The sequence below is a fragment of the Cottoperca gobio genome, chromosome 23 (genome assembly GCF_900634415.1).
Source record: "Cottoperca gobio chromosome 23, fCotGob3.1, whole genome shotgun sequence".
In the NCBI taxonomy this organism is placed as follows: Eukaryota; Metazoa; Chordata; class Actinopteri; order Perciformes; family Bovichtidae; genus Cottoperca; species Cottoperca gobio.
Window position 1 is genome coordinate 2,693,349 of NC_041377.1, and position 18,176 is coordinate 2,711,524.

An 18,176-nucleotide genomic window follows, 5' to 3' on the forward strand; every position below is an offset into this window, starting at 1 on the left:
TGACTTTGTCCAACAGGCTAAATAATTTAAACCACAAACAATGGTCACGTACGGCTGAATGAGTAGGGGATGGGACTAACAGTGCCACAGTTATAGTTTTAGTTACAATCCATGCTAAAAACACAGGTTGCATTATAGCCTTAACAGGTAATGTGATCATAGAAGTGTTAATAGTTGTGTATAATACTAGGAATAAATATAATATATTTGAATATATCTCTCTAAGAATTTTAGTTACACTCACTAATTGATACTCACAAAGTAAATTATTATTATCTTTATTGTATATCAAAATAAAAGCCACATGCTGTAGCCAATAAAGTAAAAATTATATGGATTTTTATTTGGGTACTTGCGAGTAAAGCTATGGGTGTGCAGGTTTTAAATGCTTTCCGCTGTCAAGAGGTTTCCGGTTTGGGCGTCTACCTCCAAAATAAAAGCGGTTTTGAGTTGGGGGTTTTTTTACCTGTAAGAACTGCACTAAATAGTCTGAAAACCATCATCAATCAAACATGTTTTCATGATTATGAAATACAAGGCTGTCCAAGTCAGCTTTTCTTTAATTGCGCGACATTATAAGACAAATGTGCAGAATACAGTGCTACTTCATCTTTGATATATAAAGGGACTGAAATAAGGCCTAAGGAAGGATTTTGAGGTAATTTAGTCACAATTCATTATGCGAAATACTTTTGGGGCATTTTTCCCAACACTGTTAAACGGTTTTATTTGATAGTGGACAGAAGATAAGTGATAGGTGATAGATTTAATGTCCCGTCCAGAATCAAACCACATTGCAGTTACACTAGGCAACCAGGATGGCCCGTTTTAAGTCATGTTGGCATTAAATGTCACATTGGTTCCATCAAATTACTGTGATTATTTTATGCTTACATAAAGTCTAAATGTAATTGTGCTGCTAAACAGAGGTATTTTAATATTTTAATCTGTTTTAGAGAATAGATGGGCTTTTTCAGCTGATTATAGTATAGTATGGTTAAGTATTTAGTGATAATCTACTGTAAATCCTTTCAGTATTAGGGTTGTGGATATGCTACCTTTATTGTGAAAACTTATACCGGAAGTAAGATTGTTGTCGCTGCTTGCGGAACACACGGAGCAGCTCTCTCCAGTCGAAGCTGTACATACAGCAGTCGCCGCCGCAACGAATGGAGGCGAACGGGTGGCAGAGACATCACTAAGGAATTGTTTCCCTATCCAAATATCTTTCCCTCAGATGTGAGGAGGATTTCCAGCGGGTTGAAGAAACGCCACACTATTTTCTAAAAGTCGATTTGCTTCCCATTTTTTCCCCACTCGGAACAGATCGATTGCCTGTCATTTAAAAAAAAAAAAAAAAAAAAAGGGCGTGTGTGCGGGGTGAAAGCAGTTTTAACCATTTAATGTGGGTATATATGGTATTTTAGCTAATTTTTTTTTACACCATCTGGGTCTGAAGGACAGAGTCGAGGATGGGATGCACACTGAGCACAGAGGACAAGGCGGCGGTGGAGCGCAGTAAAATGATCGACAGGAATCTGAGGGACGACGGGGAGAAGGCAGCCAGGGAGGTCAAGCTGCTGCTGCTCGGTAAGCAGGGAGAAGATGGGGGGGACTCGGTCGCTGGACGAACTTCGCTGTGTTCGCCTACAGCAGTTACACCGCGGGGGGGGGGGCGAACCCTGCCGTGATAACCACATTAGTTGTTCTGGTTAACGGTCAGTTTAAGGTGCTGTCAGTTGGGAAGTGTTACGGAGTTTTAATTCCGCATCGCTAGCATAATGTAGCCCCCTTCAAGCTAGCTTTAGTTAACCGTCAACTGTCAGTTGACGTTATTTCCAAACGGAAAACAAAAAACTACACAAAAAAAACTACTAAATACGTTTTATATCATTTTTTAAATCAGAATTATATACCTGACAAGTTTTTTTGTTCCTTTTTAAAAATATATATTTATTTTTATTTGACTGCTGTTGGCATAAGATCCATTCAGCAGCCACTGTAGGCCATTTGTATTGACTAAATCCTTACAACAATGGCACATTTCCTCTCTAGTCCAGTGCAATGCAGTGAAAATAGGCCTATGGCTTATTTGGGGCCCAGGTTTGACTGAATGTGACTGAAAACTTTGTTGAGTCCAGTCATTTAGGCATGTTTAAACGTCCATCCCTGCTTTTTAAATTAAAAGTTGAGCCTATTAAGGGTCTGCAGCTTTCCCTTGTGTTTGATATGTATACCTTGTTGCATTCTTTGTCTTGTCCTCATCTCAAGTTAAAAAAACTAAGATGCATACAGAGATATCTGAAAAGGGAAAACATATTGCGCAACGAATGCAGGAAATGTAATTTAGAAAAGAAGCCTTATAAACATGACATTTAAAATGGCAGGCATTCAAACTAAATTGCCATTGATGAACTTAAATGAGTAAGCAGCTGTATGACAAGACATGTTGATGTAGATACAGTTGCCTCATGACCCTTTCATTACTCTCAGCAGTGCCAATTTTGACCTTTTGTGTACCAAACAACTTTCATAAAGCGCTTTATGTTGGTGCTTACGAATCCACAGGCTATTATTTTGGCAAATTGATATACTCCTTTTTAAAATTAACCTCGAGAATGATTTCTGAATGGCACAGATGTCTTTTATACTTTTTTATTTTTGTAATTTCTTGCATTCATTACATGTGTTTGTCATTGCTCCTTCTGACGACCCTGTATGCACAATTATGTGAACTGCTTTGCATTTAGAAGCCAGCCATGTGTCAATTAACGGCACTACTTACATGTGGGGAAACACTGTTATCCTTGTAAATACAGACCGTAGGTGAAAAACTTTTCCATCAACCCCTTAGGTGGCTAGCTTTGGGAAATGTTGACATGCACACACATGGTATGTGGGTTACCAGGACACAAAGTCTGAATCCAATATCAATATCAAACACCTGACAGAAGGCACAGAATGAGAGCTGTTAGTGGCTTTTGTGGACAGATTTGCGAACCGAAGCAAGATAAATATTTGCTCATGTTTTTTGCATAATTTAGCGACACTTTTTTTCTACCATTGCCCATTGGTTTTCATTACATTTCACATCAAAGGCCAACATCTTTACATTTCTTGGTACATGTATAACATTTTGTGAGACGTTGGTATCAGTTTGTTTGAACAAGAATGTACACATTTTCTCGCTGAAGGTAGACCACATTCCTCGGGTGCTTGGAAGCCAGATGGGACTTGACGATTGGAGCGAGCAAGTTAGGTCAAGTTTTTTGCTTGTGGAATATGAGTTTTCGTCAGCCTTTGCGCTGACACAAACCATGTGGTGTTACTTTAACCACCCTCTTTTTTCGGTTGTTTTTGTTGTTGGTAGAATAGCCTTCGTGACAGTTGTGTGCCAGGTCGTGTGGCCCCCACGCGTGGCTGCCTTGGCGCCGGTTCCTGCCGTTTTTATCCATTCAGCGTGGCAGCCTCGTCAGGTTACTGCCAGAAATGACACACAGGCAGGCTGGGGACAGCAGGAGAAAGGAAAAGAGGGGCTGTAAGATGAGAACACTGCTAATGACTAAAGCATTAAAAATGAAAACGCTCCTCTGCAGAGAGACGGGAGGGTCCGAGTTCGGAGTTTGAGCTGTTTATCGTGCGGATAAACAGTCACTGGAAAGATACTGTTTTGGAGTTGTTGATTCTCAAGCAACTCTGGAGTAGACCTTTCTCTAAACACGCGCTGTCAACATGGATAAAAAGTAGGCAACACATGTGGCTTGGTAGTAAAAGGCTGGCAGGGCTGTAGAGACGTGTCAGAGACAACAACACACTGAGACTCAATTTCATGTGTGTCACGTGGGTTTCGCCACGCCTCTTTAGGAGACTCACGGCAGGTCTATTAATACAAATACAGATAATACTGGGCAACATCAATAATATCGATATATTATTATAGATTATATGGATATTGTAGTTTGGCATTAGTGTTGTCTTCTCCTGATGTAATGTTTTGAAATGATCATTCTGTCTTTAATCCACATTACTGGTGATTATCAAAAATGTCATGGTGTAAATATTTTATGAGCGCACCATTAGTCAACCCAACAATATTATCGATATTGAGGTTTTTGTTCAAAATATCGCGATATTAGATTTTCTTAACCCTAATCCTAACCCGAGAGTCACCAAAGTAAATATTGGACCCATTTTTCACAAGCTACATCTCTTCCAAACATTCTCACACGAAAATGGCATTTATCAAACGGACAAATTAACTTTGTTTGAGACCAACGACAAACTCTCGCGAGTTCTGGCAACACAGGTGTGTGAACTTTAGTCAACATTTTGAGAATACATCATCGAATGTTCGCTAATGCCGTTGCTAACTTTTTTTATGCTACAAATGTCAGTTTTGTCTTCTGTGTAAACATCTAAGAGCTAAATAAAATATGAATATTGGATCTAGATTTAGGAGTTAGGGATTATATACCATTTCTTCTTTGGTTGTACGCTACGAGAAGAAAAGTGTTTATATGACACGGAGGTGACCCCTGCTAAATGTCTTGATATGTGTGTATACAGCAAACCTCTTGTGGTTTGGTGAGTGGCAGGTTCATGTGTTCACCACGTAGTTCTCAGCGCTGACTTAAATGGTAATCACAAGCTTATGTGCGCTCCCTGTCAGTGACATGAAATCATTACGCTGACGTAAAAACCTCCAATTTACATGTAAATGATTTGAATCTTTGTGAGTCTGCATGCACGCTGTCACATCCAAATTTTCTGGCAGGCTCAGGTGTCTTTGTAGGGGGGGGGGGAGGCGTGTGTGTGTGTGTGTGTGTGTGTGGGGGGGGTCTTTTTTCTCCCTGAGAACTGAACATATTTCTCGTTTAGCGCTTCGTCTTTATTTGGCTCTCATTTGATTTCCATCATCTCCAGGACCCAATTATCCTACTATTCATATCTACATGCTAAAATAGATTACAATCTCCTCCGCCTAATTACTCTTTCTATAGCTGTCGTGCAACTGTGGGAAGAATTTTATTAATAATCCTTAGCCTTTGTCTCACATTGTTCTCTCTCTAATGTTTGCCATGTTTCTTTTTTTTTTGTTATATAATGCAACCAGTATTTACCAGACATGTAGTGAAGCATGGCTGTTTTACTCATCTTAAAAACTAGGAGGGAGGGGGGGGGCAATCAAAGTAGCTCAATTGTTCACGTTCCAACATCTCTGTAAGCATCATTAGAAATGTCCTTGAATAGTTCTGTGTGTTTGTGTGTGTGGGAAACAATCTTTTAGCTATCGATCTGCTTGTTGGCAGTTCAATCCCCCTGGTCGCTTCCCCTGGTGGGTAGCGCGCTGCTCGGAGGCTCCTGGAATCCTTCATGAGTGACTCATACTTAAATCCCCCCCAGAGGGAGCGGGGGAAAAAAAGAGGAATTGGATATTGAGTGAGAGGAACAATACATCATAATGGGAAAATGACTGTGTGAGACCGACTGTAAAAGAGGAAGAGGGATGTATATGACGGAGTAAGAGTGTAAAACACAGGGAGAGAGAGAGGGGGGTGGATGGTGTTGGGCTGCTAATGTGGCATCACTAATGTGGTTTGCACATTGTGCCAAGCCCTCCTCAAGTCCTTGGACTGCTCACCTAAAAGAGGACGTGTTGGCAGCTTGGCCCCCATAAACCTCCTGACCCACACAAATGTGTCTTCATGCTATGGACCTGGAGCCTGAAAAACTTTTGCTAACTTTACTTTGGTTGGCATGCAAGCACACTTTGCTGAGAATTAGCAGTGACATTTGGTTAATCTATGAATGGAAAAGACCCAGGAATGGTAGCCATTTTAATCACATTTGTCTCCATACCGCCATTGTTATAAAACCTCCCTGCTGCCTTGGAAGATCAACCGAGGGAAGTTCCGAGAGAAAAGATGTGTTTGCAGTTGGTGTACAGAAACGTCTCTCTTTCTGTGGAAGAAGAAGAAGAAGAAGAAAAAAACTCCTTTTGCTCTGGAAGGGTTAGCTTGGATTTTCCTAAAATAGTTTGAACCGCTAGAAACAGAAACCAGCTGGTCCAGTGGTTTTGAGTCTGTAGCTGTTTCGGGGTGGGTGTATCAAAGCTGTGGGTGTGTAACATGACTCTGCTTGTGGACCAATAGGTCAGGCTCGTGGTGCCATGTAGCCCTTAAAGGTCTGTGTGTTTGAGTCAAAATCGGGACGACTCTGTGTTTTGTATTCCTCTGGCCAAGAGACTTCAACAAGATCCACACCCTAATGATATCACTGGTGTAGAGAGGCCAAGAGCCGAGTCACTTGCATAAGCACAGAGCAGACGTTACATTGATTATAACGAAGACTTAGACGATTAGTTTATGCTATTCGTCCAATTTGAACCATTGGAGCGCTTCGAATTAGTAGGAAGGTTTATCACCGTTGCAGTTGTTCCGCTGGTGGTTTCAGTTTGTGTAAACGGCTCTTTCTATCAGGGTTCTGTACTATACGGAGCGGTGGCAAAAGATTTCTCTGGCACAACTGGCTATTTTTCACAATTACAGTAGTTTCACACTGCGATTCATCATAGTTCATGTAATCGTGGTGCTATTTCACACACTTCATTGACTGAAACGTCATTAAAATGTGCACCCCTTTTTAAAAGTTTAATTATATTGTTTTATCTGGGAATTTCTTCTCCAGTTCTTTTTTTTTTTTTTTTTTTTTTTTTACTTTTGGAGTGGAACAGTCACATAACTGTTTTCTGATTGATGTTCGTAGAGCTGCATCATTGATATGAAGTAGAGAAAAGCAGCAAATCCTCAAACCTGAGTGTCTAAAGTCAGGAAATGTTTGCTATTTTTGCTTTGATAAATGACTGAAAGTTAGCTAAATAGTTTCCCATTAATTGTATTGCAGCTCTAAATGGTAGGTATTTGTATATCCTCACAACATCCTGTGTAAAGGACACTCTTTTACAAAACAAAACTATAAAAAAGTCACACAAGTGGAGTTGGCTGAAAGCTTCCTTTGATAAGAAGGCTAATTTGAACTTCAGTGTGAGATCATAGCCCTAAGTGGATTTCCATGCGTCCCACATTGAGAGGCGATATGTGAGGTGTCTGTGGCATTGTGAAGACGTCTCTTGGGCTCGCCGAGGGGTGCAACTGTGTCAGCTCACCGGCCAGCCGTGATTCCCACAGGGATTCACGCAGCCAGTGTTTGGCCTCGGAGCACAGGGAGCTGCCACAGTGCCGTCACCCCCTCTCCGGGGCTCTCCGGCACCCGAGTGGTAACACGTAATTAAAATGTGTCCTCAGGTGAATCGCATCCAATTATCCTGAAGGTGAAGTGTCAGGAGTGTACTATCAGCATGCACTTACTGCTGAGGGAGAGTTTGCAGGAACGCAGATAGTGTGCATCAAGGAAAGTGGAGCTAGATTAGAGCAGATGATTCATTATGCAATGGCAAACCATCTTGTCTCTGCTGACTGCATCACGAGCTAACGCATAGTGGTAGACTTCATGCTACAATTCCACTTCCTCTTATTCTATTTCTAGAAATGACAGGGAAGCTGGGAGTGTTGACTCAGGGAATAGCCACTCTGAAGTGGTTTGAAATGTTTTAATTTGACTAACAGTGCATTAGTAGATGTAATGTAGTTTACAGTAATACCCATTAGTGGACATGAGTCTAATGAATGTGCTTTATGAGGACATTACAGATGGTCAGAACAAAACAAAAAACATTTTCAATAATAGGGCCACTTCCAAGTGACTAGTTACAGTAGAGGAAAAATAGCAGCAGATGCATAATGTATAATGTTCCCAGTGGAGGCCAACACACACACACACACACACAACCACAAAGCCTCCTCAGGTGACTGCGGCCTCACACTAGAGATGTCCTGGATGTAACGAGAGCAGTTGCCATGGCGCTGTGACGTTTGAGAGATCTGCAAAGCGAAAGGTGTGACGACAATATGCTCCCCCCCCCCCCCCCTATCCACCCCTCACTCTCCGCATCATAGTATTGTCTCATCGGTCAACTACAACATTTCTAATCGAATAAATAAGTCTCCCGGCGCCGAGCGCCCTCGCATCCTGAACTCACAGCATGTTGTTTTTTGCCACTTCACAACTCGTTAATAATCTATTTAATCTGTAGCTGTGCGCCACGTTAAAGCCAAGAGCCTTGTGATGTGATTCTTCTGCTGATAAAATTCCAAACACCGTAGCCTTATACAATGCCATATTCGAGCTTTATCACAAAACAAGTCGTCCGACTGAGCTTGTTGGCGTCGACTAATCAGTATATCTGCCTGGAGCAGAGGTTTAAAGACTGCTTTTAACTTGATCACTAAAGACACACACACACACACACACACACACTTCTCATTTCTCCTTTGGCTGAGATGGTTAAGCTCAGGTTGGATATTCATGGTTCCTTGTCATGCCATTTGGCCACATTGGATCATTGCATTGAAGTGCTTCTTTTTTTTTTATTCTCCAGCTACAGGAAGTGAGCAGGGTGACATAAGGGTTGAAATGGATAACACTCAGCTCGTTACAGTCGAGACTAACCTCTTGAAATATTTACACTCTCTAATAAACCTGTTCTCCTTCTCTGTCTTTTCCAGGCGCTGGTGAATCAGGGAAAAGTACAATTGTCAAGCAGATGAAGTGAGTTCATTTCGCTGCATCTGATCATTCCTCACACTGAACTATCAAAACAATCTTTTATTTCCTGCTTCTTCCAGTGTATCAACAATGACTTCTTCTCTCATCTGATATGCATAATGACATAAAGAGAGTATTCGTTTCCCCCCCACACAAACGATCTGTCCTCGTAGCGACTCTGAGTATTAATATGCTCCGTGAATCGCATGGAAAACAGGTACCATGTATAATGGATCATGATGACAACCCAGCAGAATACATTAGTATGAACTCTGCCTATGCATCATCCACATGCTGCGTGCGTCCTACATAAATTGCATTTTACATAAGCACCCTCACACACATTAATCAGCAGACATGCACGTGTCAGATGCCTTTCATTTACATTTTAAGCAGCTTATCAGATATGATATTGCTACCTGTGACTGATGTGTGGAAATTATTTGACTCACAATGAACAGTCATAAATCCACTGGAATGCCAGTCCATGAGAGATGTCATGGCACCGTGTGCGTCTGATTTGAGGAAATGACTTCTATTTATTGTAGCATGATGCAGCGGACACATTTTAAGAATAACTCTTGTGATATTCTGCATTTTTCACATTGTCACCAAGTCCTATAGAAGGCCAAACCGGAAAAACTACTTGATCAAACTAACGATCAATTAGTTGAAAATCGTGACATGCACTTTTACCTATCTTCCTAAATTTTACCGAACAATTAGTTAATTAATCAAAAGAAAATAAAAGCCCAGTGATGAATATTTCAATAAAAAATGAAACTGTTTCTGCGGGTGTTCTAATGATCATGTGAAGTCAGAGTATTGAATAAGAGGACAAAAGTAGATCATTTCTCAGAAAGCTGAAAAAGAAAAGGCATCATTCAGCTTCGAGAGTTTCTCATGAGAAGATGAGCACGTAATACAATTCTGTTACTGTTTGTTGCTGTATCAGGCAAGTTCTTGCAGTGTTGGAAAATGACTCGACTGCTGACCCTGTTTTTCCCCCTTTTCTGCAGGATCATCCACGAGGCAGGCTACTCAGAAGAGGAATGTAAGCAGTACAAGGCTGTGGTCTACAGCAACACCATCCAGTCCATCATTGCCATCATCAGAGCCATGGGGCGCCTCAAGATCGACTTCGGCGATGCCGCAAGAGCTGTGAGTGACAGAGGGAGAGGAGTGTATTATGGTGGGTTTAGAGTAGAGACTTTGTGGCGTTGGCAAACACTCCTGGGAAAGTAAGCTTCGAACGTAGTCAGTGGTATTTTCTTTTTAAAAGTAATTAAATTACATTTTAGCAGGTTAAAATGAATGATAATGTCGGTCTAATGATTTTGATGGTTGATTTATGATATTGACTTTAATGCGACTCCTCTCCTAGGATGATGCACGGCAGCTGTTTGTGCTGGCGGGCTCGGCAGAGGAAGGCTTCATGACGGGAGAGCTGGCCGGTGTCATTAAGCGGCTGTGGAAGGACGGAGGTGTTCATGCCTGCTTCAGCCGCTCGCGCGAATATCAGCTCAATGACTCGGCAGCATAGTGAGTCACAAATACACAAATGCACACATGCACACACTAAAGAAACAACCCAGGGAACAGTTCCTTTTTTATACCCCCCAAACAAAATGAATCACCCACTGGAAAGACTCAGCGGTCCTGCACACGGCAATTTACATCAACAAGTTTTTAATGACAAAGTCGCATCAGATGAACAGACGACGCCCAAATTACCGCCATTCCACTACAAACACGCAGAGAGCTGCTGCGTCAACATGCCAAACACAAGGTGTCCCGGCCTTCAACCATGCTCGGATAGCAGAAAGCTACGGCAACATGCATCTCTCTGGACTTTTACACTGTCAATATTTGCCCTCGTCTACCAAGCCTGAAGAGCGGTGACTGGCAGGACAATTTATTCCTAGACCTTACACCTCAGCACAGGAACATCTGTCACATGCTTAGAAAGAAGTGATCAAATCTCCCTGCGTCTACACTGCTCCATTGTTTTCCTTGACCAGCCTGAATCTTTTATGTATTGTGCAAGAGCTCTTTGGGGATGAAAGCAATGATATCATCGCAATGCAGCTCCTGTGTTTTGTGAGGAGAACAGTCATTTATTTTCCTTGTTGTGGTGCTACGGAGCAAACATCACCGGCTACGTCGCGAGGCCAAGGGAGCTGCAGTTGTTGGCCTTTTTCTAATTGGTTCCTGTAATCCTGCTGTTCAGGGGCTTTTCATGAATAGGAAACACTATGGTTAAACCTTGTGTTTTTTACTGTTTAATACCTTGAAAAACAAACAAAAGGGTTGTTTGCGTGAAGGAGAGATTACTCGTGTTTGTCTGCGAGCAACTAGAGGTCACTAATCTCTTCTTTCTTTTTCTTTTTTCATTGTAATTTATCAGCAATAACCTTGAGTTGCTTGGGTCACAATACACCCGGAGTGTGTGAAAATGTAGGTTTATTGTCAGTTAAATCTGAAACAATTTCAGAAAAATAACCTTTTTAAATTCGGGTGGCTGCTACACTTTCATTATCATAACAATTTAGTCTGGATCCGTCTGTGAAGGTCACTTTCATTCACACCTCATGTCGCAGTATTTCTTCTATTTGGGGAAAAATAGATGTGGGACATTTAGTTTCTGGGTTTTATTAAGAGGAAACTACGCTAAAATAATAAAGAATGAACAAAATTCCGTCCATTTTCTATTACTGTACCAATTCAGGACCATGAAAACACGAGAGGCTATCCTAGCAGGTATGTGGGACAGCACCCTGGACAGATGGCTAGTCCATTAAGGGACTAACGCAGGCTGAAAAGAACCGTCACTCTGAAACATAGGGAGTTTCCAATTCAGCTGCGTGACCTTAGACCCAGGGAATCCACCCAACACAAAACAATGTGCACTCCCCACAGAAAATACCACGGCTCAGGTTAACTGTGTGTTTATTCTTTATCTCTTCTCCTTAACTTTGGGTGAGAATTGTCAAATTTGACAAAGAAGGTTCCTGCTTCAAACAGAAAGTCTAAAATACGGAGCCCCACCTGGTTTGCTTTGGGAGTTGTTTGTTCAACTGGAAGTTGACCTTGATACTTCTGACACATTTTCTTCCACTTGTTTCCCATCCCGCTCTCCTTCTCACTCCCTTTTTCTCTCAGATTGTTTTGCCTAATGTCCTCTTCTTTGTGTCCTTCCCTCAGCTACTTGAACGATTTGGACAGGATATCCCAGGCCACCTACATCCCAACTCAGCAGGATGTCCTGAGGACCCGAGTCAAAACCACAGGCATTGTGGAGACGCACTTCACATTCAAGGACCTTCACTTCAAGTGAGAATATGTTCGCTGTAGCAACTAGTTTGAAATGGTTTCTTTAATTTGCTTCCCTTCCTGTAACTGACTCATTCACTCTCATAGAAATTACCTTTTTGTACGTGTACAGATGTAAGTTGTGATACAGTCTGTGAAGGTGTTGTGCGCATCAGCGATGACTCAATTGCCCTGACAGGAAGTGGGGGCAGCAGGCCTGATGATATCATGATGCTAGTGTCACAGAAATTCATACTGTTGGGACACAAAACAGAAGAGAAATAAATGTTATATAGTGTGTACTACACAAAGACGCACACAATTACAGAACCATGCTAATGTTCCTGTTTATACTTTTGTCTTTGACGGCAGCTTAAATACAGTCATGATGACGCACCGTTATTGTGAAAGTTGTATGTTGCAACACATTACAGTATGTCTGTAAAGAAGCTACTGCTCTACGTAATGCAGAAATGACACAGCAGCTACATTAGAAGCCAAGTATTCTTCATCACGGGTCCAACAGTGTGATGGCTAACTTTGTAACTGAAGACACAATGAAAAGCCAGGACGTCGGTCCTTCTCATGTTTTGAGTTAAATGTGATTACTTCTTTTATTTGCGCACCACTTTTACATTCATTATTCCCTCCCCCAGTGCTGCCTTTAAAGCCATGGTATTTCCAGATGTGGCTTTTGCAGTTTAGTAGACCGATAGGAGCTATTACAGGAGCTAAATGGGGCCTTTGTTTGGTTCTTTTGCCACATCTACATACATTTTTATGTGATTGTTTCCTACTTTATCCTTTTGGATTCTTATTCTAAAGTGCTAAAAAATCAAGCAATAAAATGTCCCACAATTCTACATTTGAGGAGCAAATAGAAAACGTCTGCTCCGGTTCTGAATTGTTTCCTATAACACGGTCAGTTTAGCCATTTTCTGGTCACTTGAGTATTCTCTGCGCCGCTAAGATCTTAATCAGAATTGTTTAAAAGTAACAATAGACAAAGAATTTCTGTTTCCTTTCCCCTCAATCACTTCCTGTCATCACTAAACACTGCAGCGAGACCAGAGCAGCCTCAGCGACGTTTCCATTGATTGTTTTTTAAACACTGCTTGTATGTCTATGTCCCCCCCCCCCCCCCCCCCCCCCCCCAGAATGTTTGATGTTGGCGGTCAGCGGTCTGAGAGGAAGAAGTGGATCCATTGCTTTGAAGGCGTGACCGCCATCATCTTCTGCGTGGCCCTCAGTGACTATGACCTGGTGCTGGCTGAGGACGAGGAGATGGTGAGTGCTTCCGCCTCTGACTCATGGAATAACATTACAGCGAGCACTCTGTGTTCGTACACAGCGGAAATTGTTGTTTACCGGAATTGTGATGCGTCAGACAAGTAGAAACAAAGGATGAGAGTTTTCCTTCTTTATGGATCAGTGAGCAAATCGTTTTCCTTTCCCCCCCCCTCAGAACCGGATGCACGAGAGTATGAAGCTGTTCGACAGCATCTGCAACAACAAGTGGTTCACAGACACCTCCATCATCCTCTTCCTCAACAAGAAGGACCTGTTTGAGGAGAAGATAAAGAAGAGTCCTCTAACCATCTGCTACCCAGAATACGCAGGTAAGACTGGCAGCGTCTTACAGAAAGGGACCTGCTCATGACTGATGCTGATCATGTGCATTCTGCAATTAACACAAACTGCTATTTGTAATGAATTAAAAGTATTATTATACCATTCTTGTATAGGGCTACAGCCAGCAACCGGTTAGCTTAATTTAGCATAAAGACTGGTGGGAAACAGCGAGGCTGGCTCTGTCCAAAGTAAATACCTCCTGCTTACCAGCACCTCTACAGCTCACTTATGATCCCACATTGCTAAATCCACACAAAAACAGTGTATAAAACCAAGTTGTGGTTTCTTTAAGGGGGGGGGGGGTCATGGGGACTATTTCTTGGCTTGGCGCAGCAACCAGCAGACGCTTCAGGAAGTTGCTGCTCCTCGCCAAGAAATAGTTTGGCACGTAACCCCCCCCTATAGAACCACAAGTTGTCGTTTGTACACGTAATAAAGAAATGATTGAATTAGCTTTCGTCTAACCTTTCCTTTTTAAGCACTCAGCTTTAATATGGTTAACTCCACCTTCGACACGCAGAATGCCCAGTTAGTAGGATGGTAGTCGCTCCTCAAACAATACAAATATACAACCTCCATACCTTTTCCTATGCACTGACTTCCTGACTCTTCCACTTCCCGCTCCTCGTCTTTTCCAGGCTCCAACACGTACGAGGAAGCAGCTGCTTACATTCAATGTCAGTTTGAGGACCTGAACAAGAGGAAGGACACCAAGGAGATTTACACCCACTTCACCTGCGCCACAGACACCAAGAATGTGCAGTTTGTCTTTGACGCTGTCACCGACGTCATCATCAAGAACAACCTGAAAGACTGTGGTCTCTTCTGAGGATAGTGACGACGAAGATAACCTTTTTTTTTTTTCTTGGTAAGGAACTCTTCATCATCGTCCCTCCCTTGATCTTTTCTAACAACCAAGAGATCCACCACAAAGCCCCACGTGTGTATTCACATGTGTGGCTCATGGATGAGGACACATGTCAGCGTTATGGCTGGATGTGTGTTCATATCATCGGGGTGTATTGGGAGTTGCTGAGGAAACTGTGGGAGACATTCCGGCATTTTTCTTTCAAATGTGCTTAACACATTGGCTTCATTCAGGATTATGGAGGAGCATAGCTGGAGTTGACCACAAAGATGCAGCGTAATCTATCGTAAACCAAATGTACGGTTAAATTGTGTAATCAGTGCCTTCTTTTATCTACAGCTTAAATACATTTTCTGCTCTATTTAGATGTTTGTGAAGCGACAGTAAGGCAAGGTTGAGCTTTCCAAAAGCTCTCTTTTATATGGACTCATGGCCATCCCTCCCCCTTCCTCACGCCCTTTATGTTTCTTTCTCTCTCCTCTTCTGTCCTCAGGCAGTGGAGCCAGTTTATTGTGCATCTTTGGTGGGGAAGATGAGAAGAGCCGGGAGGATCAGTCACGGACCAGTGCTGTACTATACGCCACTTTTAACAGCTTTATTTATGTTTTTGTCTTGGAACATTTTTGAACTAGTGTTGCGACATTTGTGTAGGATGTTTGTATCATTGTAAAAGTGTCACCGCAAAAAAAAAAAATCTGCACACTTGTAAAAAAAAAAAAAGAATAAAAATTACTTTCTATTTAGTTTTTAATTTTTCAGGAGATCACTTGTTTTGCTGTTCTTTCTGCCGCTGTCTCTGGAAAAGGAATCTTTGCTGTTGGTGGAAATGCTTCTTTTCTTCCTTCCCTTCAACCCAAAGGGAAGAAAAGGGGCACAACTTTGAGTCCAGTTTGTTGGTACTTGTGCCTTCGCATGCCTTTTTGCTGCGGCCGTAGTCCCAATGCTTGTTCTGTTGCCTGCTGAATTGTTCTAAACATAAAGAGGTAAACTGTTTTCATATGTTAGTGTCCCTGCTATCGTCTACGTGCACACCACTGAGCTGTCGGGAAGAGGAAGGTTTCCCTCTGGTCTAAAGGTACATGGGTCTCCATGGTGACTAACATGTAGCCTCCACAGTCCCCGTCCCCCCACCAGCCATGACAATGGAAGGCCTCGCCGGCCGATCACGCAGTACAATACTGAGATGTATATTGTTACATTTGCCCCGCAGATCTGGGGTTCTGGTTTTTAAACTGTATAAAATATCCATTCTTCCCAACCATTCGGAAAATGGTTAGTCGAGGCTTTGAGCTTATAATACGCTCAAGTCAAGACCAGGGTAGGCACATTTTAATGTATATTTTAATGTATTACGAGGAGAGACAAACCAGACCACAGAAAAGATGGTTGTAAAGGTGAGGATGAGGTCTGAAATGTTTTAAGGTTCAGACGTCATTCCCGAGTCCTGTCTAGCGGTGATTTGAGAGTAAGAGGCGCTATTCGAGGATCCATGAAGCCTTTCATTTAGGTGATGGAAACTGAGATGGTCAAGGGAGCCTGGTCTGTGATTTTAGATCAGTACTACTTTGCCAAGAAGAGTAATACATATAGTCCTGGATCTGTTCATATAAAGAAACTGCCACAACTGTCAATGTATGTGTATGTTCTCCATGGATGGAGAATCTTTGTAGACTCATCTCCCTTATTTTGCTAATAAAAACCATTTACAAACCACATGGAGTTGCTCTGTTATTATACAAATGTATCTTAAACCGTTAAGCATTTCTACATTAATGAAAGCTTAATTATTGCATTATTATTATTATTATTATTTTCTGCTTAAGCACAAAGCAGGGTAAATGTATCTTATGCTCCTTTTTCTAGTATCTAGCATGTTTCCTTTAAATGTCCTGTCCACGCTCTCCTAATGCAGAAATACCTTCCACTGTAATTTAATGTGTGTTAATGACCTGAGAGGGTTTCCATTTAAATATACTCAAAGATTAATTGTTTTTTTTCTTCCACTCATGAATCTCAAACGCAAAACGTACCTAATCAGAGGTTTCTTTTATCCGTTATGGGTCATGCACTCATGCTTTTGTAATTGGCTATGTGCCACTTCACATTTTTAGAGATTGCAAACTTGCCACGCAGAACAGGTACTATTATACATACTGTGTATGTATTTCTTATGAAGCGAGGGTACCTTGTTATCTCCAAACAAGTAGTCCCACAGAGGCAATTAGAGGCAATGTTGTCAGTTTTGCACACAACCTCCACCGTATTTGTATTCCACCGTGGCGTTACCTGCAGTAGTTCTCAATGGGAAGGATTGTTTGGATGAAAATTGATCATGCCTGAACATTTGGTCGTACCGAGGTTAACTTGCATGTACATATATAGAAACCACCACAATCTAATTTTCCTATTTGCTAATGACTGTGTAATCTGGTACTCATAAGGCTGTCTCCACTATCTCACTGATTTGTATCTTTTATGTGTGTCATGCTAACGCAATTTGCATTGCAAATATGTTTCCATAATAGGCTACCCATGAATATCATCAGTGATGACTTCACTTTCTAACAAAACCTCTTCAGAGGTATCACTGGTTAGAGAGCATCTTAAAAAAATATTAAAAGGGGATAGAGATGAAGCTCAGACTATCAACAGAAAAATAATTGTCAAGTATTTTTAATTAATTAATTAAATTTTCATGCAAAAATGGCAGGAAATGCCGTTTTCAGTCCCTCAAATCTGAAGATTTCTGCTTTTCTGTCATGTTAAACTGAATGTCTTGGGTTTAAAGACATCACCTTGGACTTTTAGAAACTGGGATGGACATTTTTCCCCATTTTATACACCAAACAATTAATAGATAAATGTAGTAAATAATAGGCAGAATAAGTAATAATGAAAATAATAGTTATTTGCAGCCCTAAAGCTGCACACCATTTAATATACCATTTAGTCAAATTATTGTTATTTACCAAATAAATAAATAATAATAAATAAATAAAAAGGCAAAAGACAGATATAAAAGATATAACGTTTTTACAAAAATGTAAATTAGCAGAGGAAATGTAGCCTAAACTAACTGCTTTTGTTGTCTCCAAGTTTTAATAAAGACGAAACAAAGTATATTGTGTTGTCTAAATTTGTCACAGGACAACGAGTGAAATAAAGTTTAAATTCAACCGTCAAGTAACCAATGTGGATGCTAATTTAGCCCCAAATCAACCTGCTAGCAGCTACTTGTCAACGTCGTTGGGCTTATTTAAGTAATATAATAGTACTGAATGTAAAGTTAAGACAAAACATACATTAGTAGTGACACAGACTGAACTTTCTCCAAGCTTTCCCTGAACCAGAACGGACACATATCGTACTAAAGGGAAATCATCTCAGTGCCGCCATGACAGGTAAGCTAGCTGCTAGCTAACCCGTTTACCACGCGCTGGGAGATTATTTGGCCGCTGTGCCAGTCTGGTGTCTCCAGGGGGGGCTCCATCTCTACCTGTAATGTAACTTAATTAAACACCAGTGATTTCACAAGTAACATTGTGGTGATAGTTGCCTTTTTTATGCAATAATAATAATAATAATAATAATAATAATAATAATATTAATAATAATAATAATAATAATAATAATAATAATAATATTAATTGTACTGTCTTCAATTAATCAATCAATCAATCAATCAAAAAACTTTATTGTC

At 41.2% G+C, this 18,176-nt stretch overlaps 1 protein-coding gene across 1 annotated transcript; it reads left to right on the forward strand.

The window, feature by feature from the left end:
* Positions 1-1,098: 1,098 nt before the first annotated feature.
* Positions 1,099-16,189, forward strand: gnai1 (guanine nucleotide binding protein (G protein), alpha inhibiting activity polypeptide 1). The gene is made up of 9 exons (XM_029461658.1): positions 1,099-1,590; positions 8,625-8,667; positions 9,684-9,825; positions 10,049-10,206; positions 11,869-11,997; positions 13,134-13,263; positions 13,442-13,595; positions 14,247-14,476; positions 14,970-16,189. Exons 1-8 carry the CDS (start codon positions 1,473-1,475, stop codon positions 14,435-14,437), a joined length of 1,065 nt encoding a protein of 354 aa, XP_029317518.1. The 5' UTR covers positions 1,099-1,472; the 3' UTR covers positions 14,438-14,476; positions 14,970-16,189.
* The last annotated feature ends 1,987 nt before the right edge of the window (positions 16,190-18,176 follow it).

Excerpts from the sequence above, each read along its gene's own strand:
- gnai1 (XM_029461658.1), top strand. The coding sequence starts at position 1,473 with ATGGGATGCACACTGAGCACAGAGGACAAGGCGGCGGTGGAGCGCAGT. Across the intron at positions 1,591-8,624 it reads GGTCAAGCTGCTGCTGCTCG|GCGCTGGTGAATCAGGGAAA; the intron begins GTAAGCAGGGAG and ends TGTCTTTTCCAG. Across the intron at positions 8,668-9,683 it reads ACAATTGTCAAGCAGATGAA|GATCATCCACGAGGCAGGCT; the intron begins GTGAGTTCATTT and ends CCTTTTCTGCAG.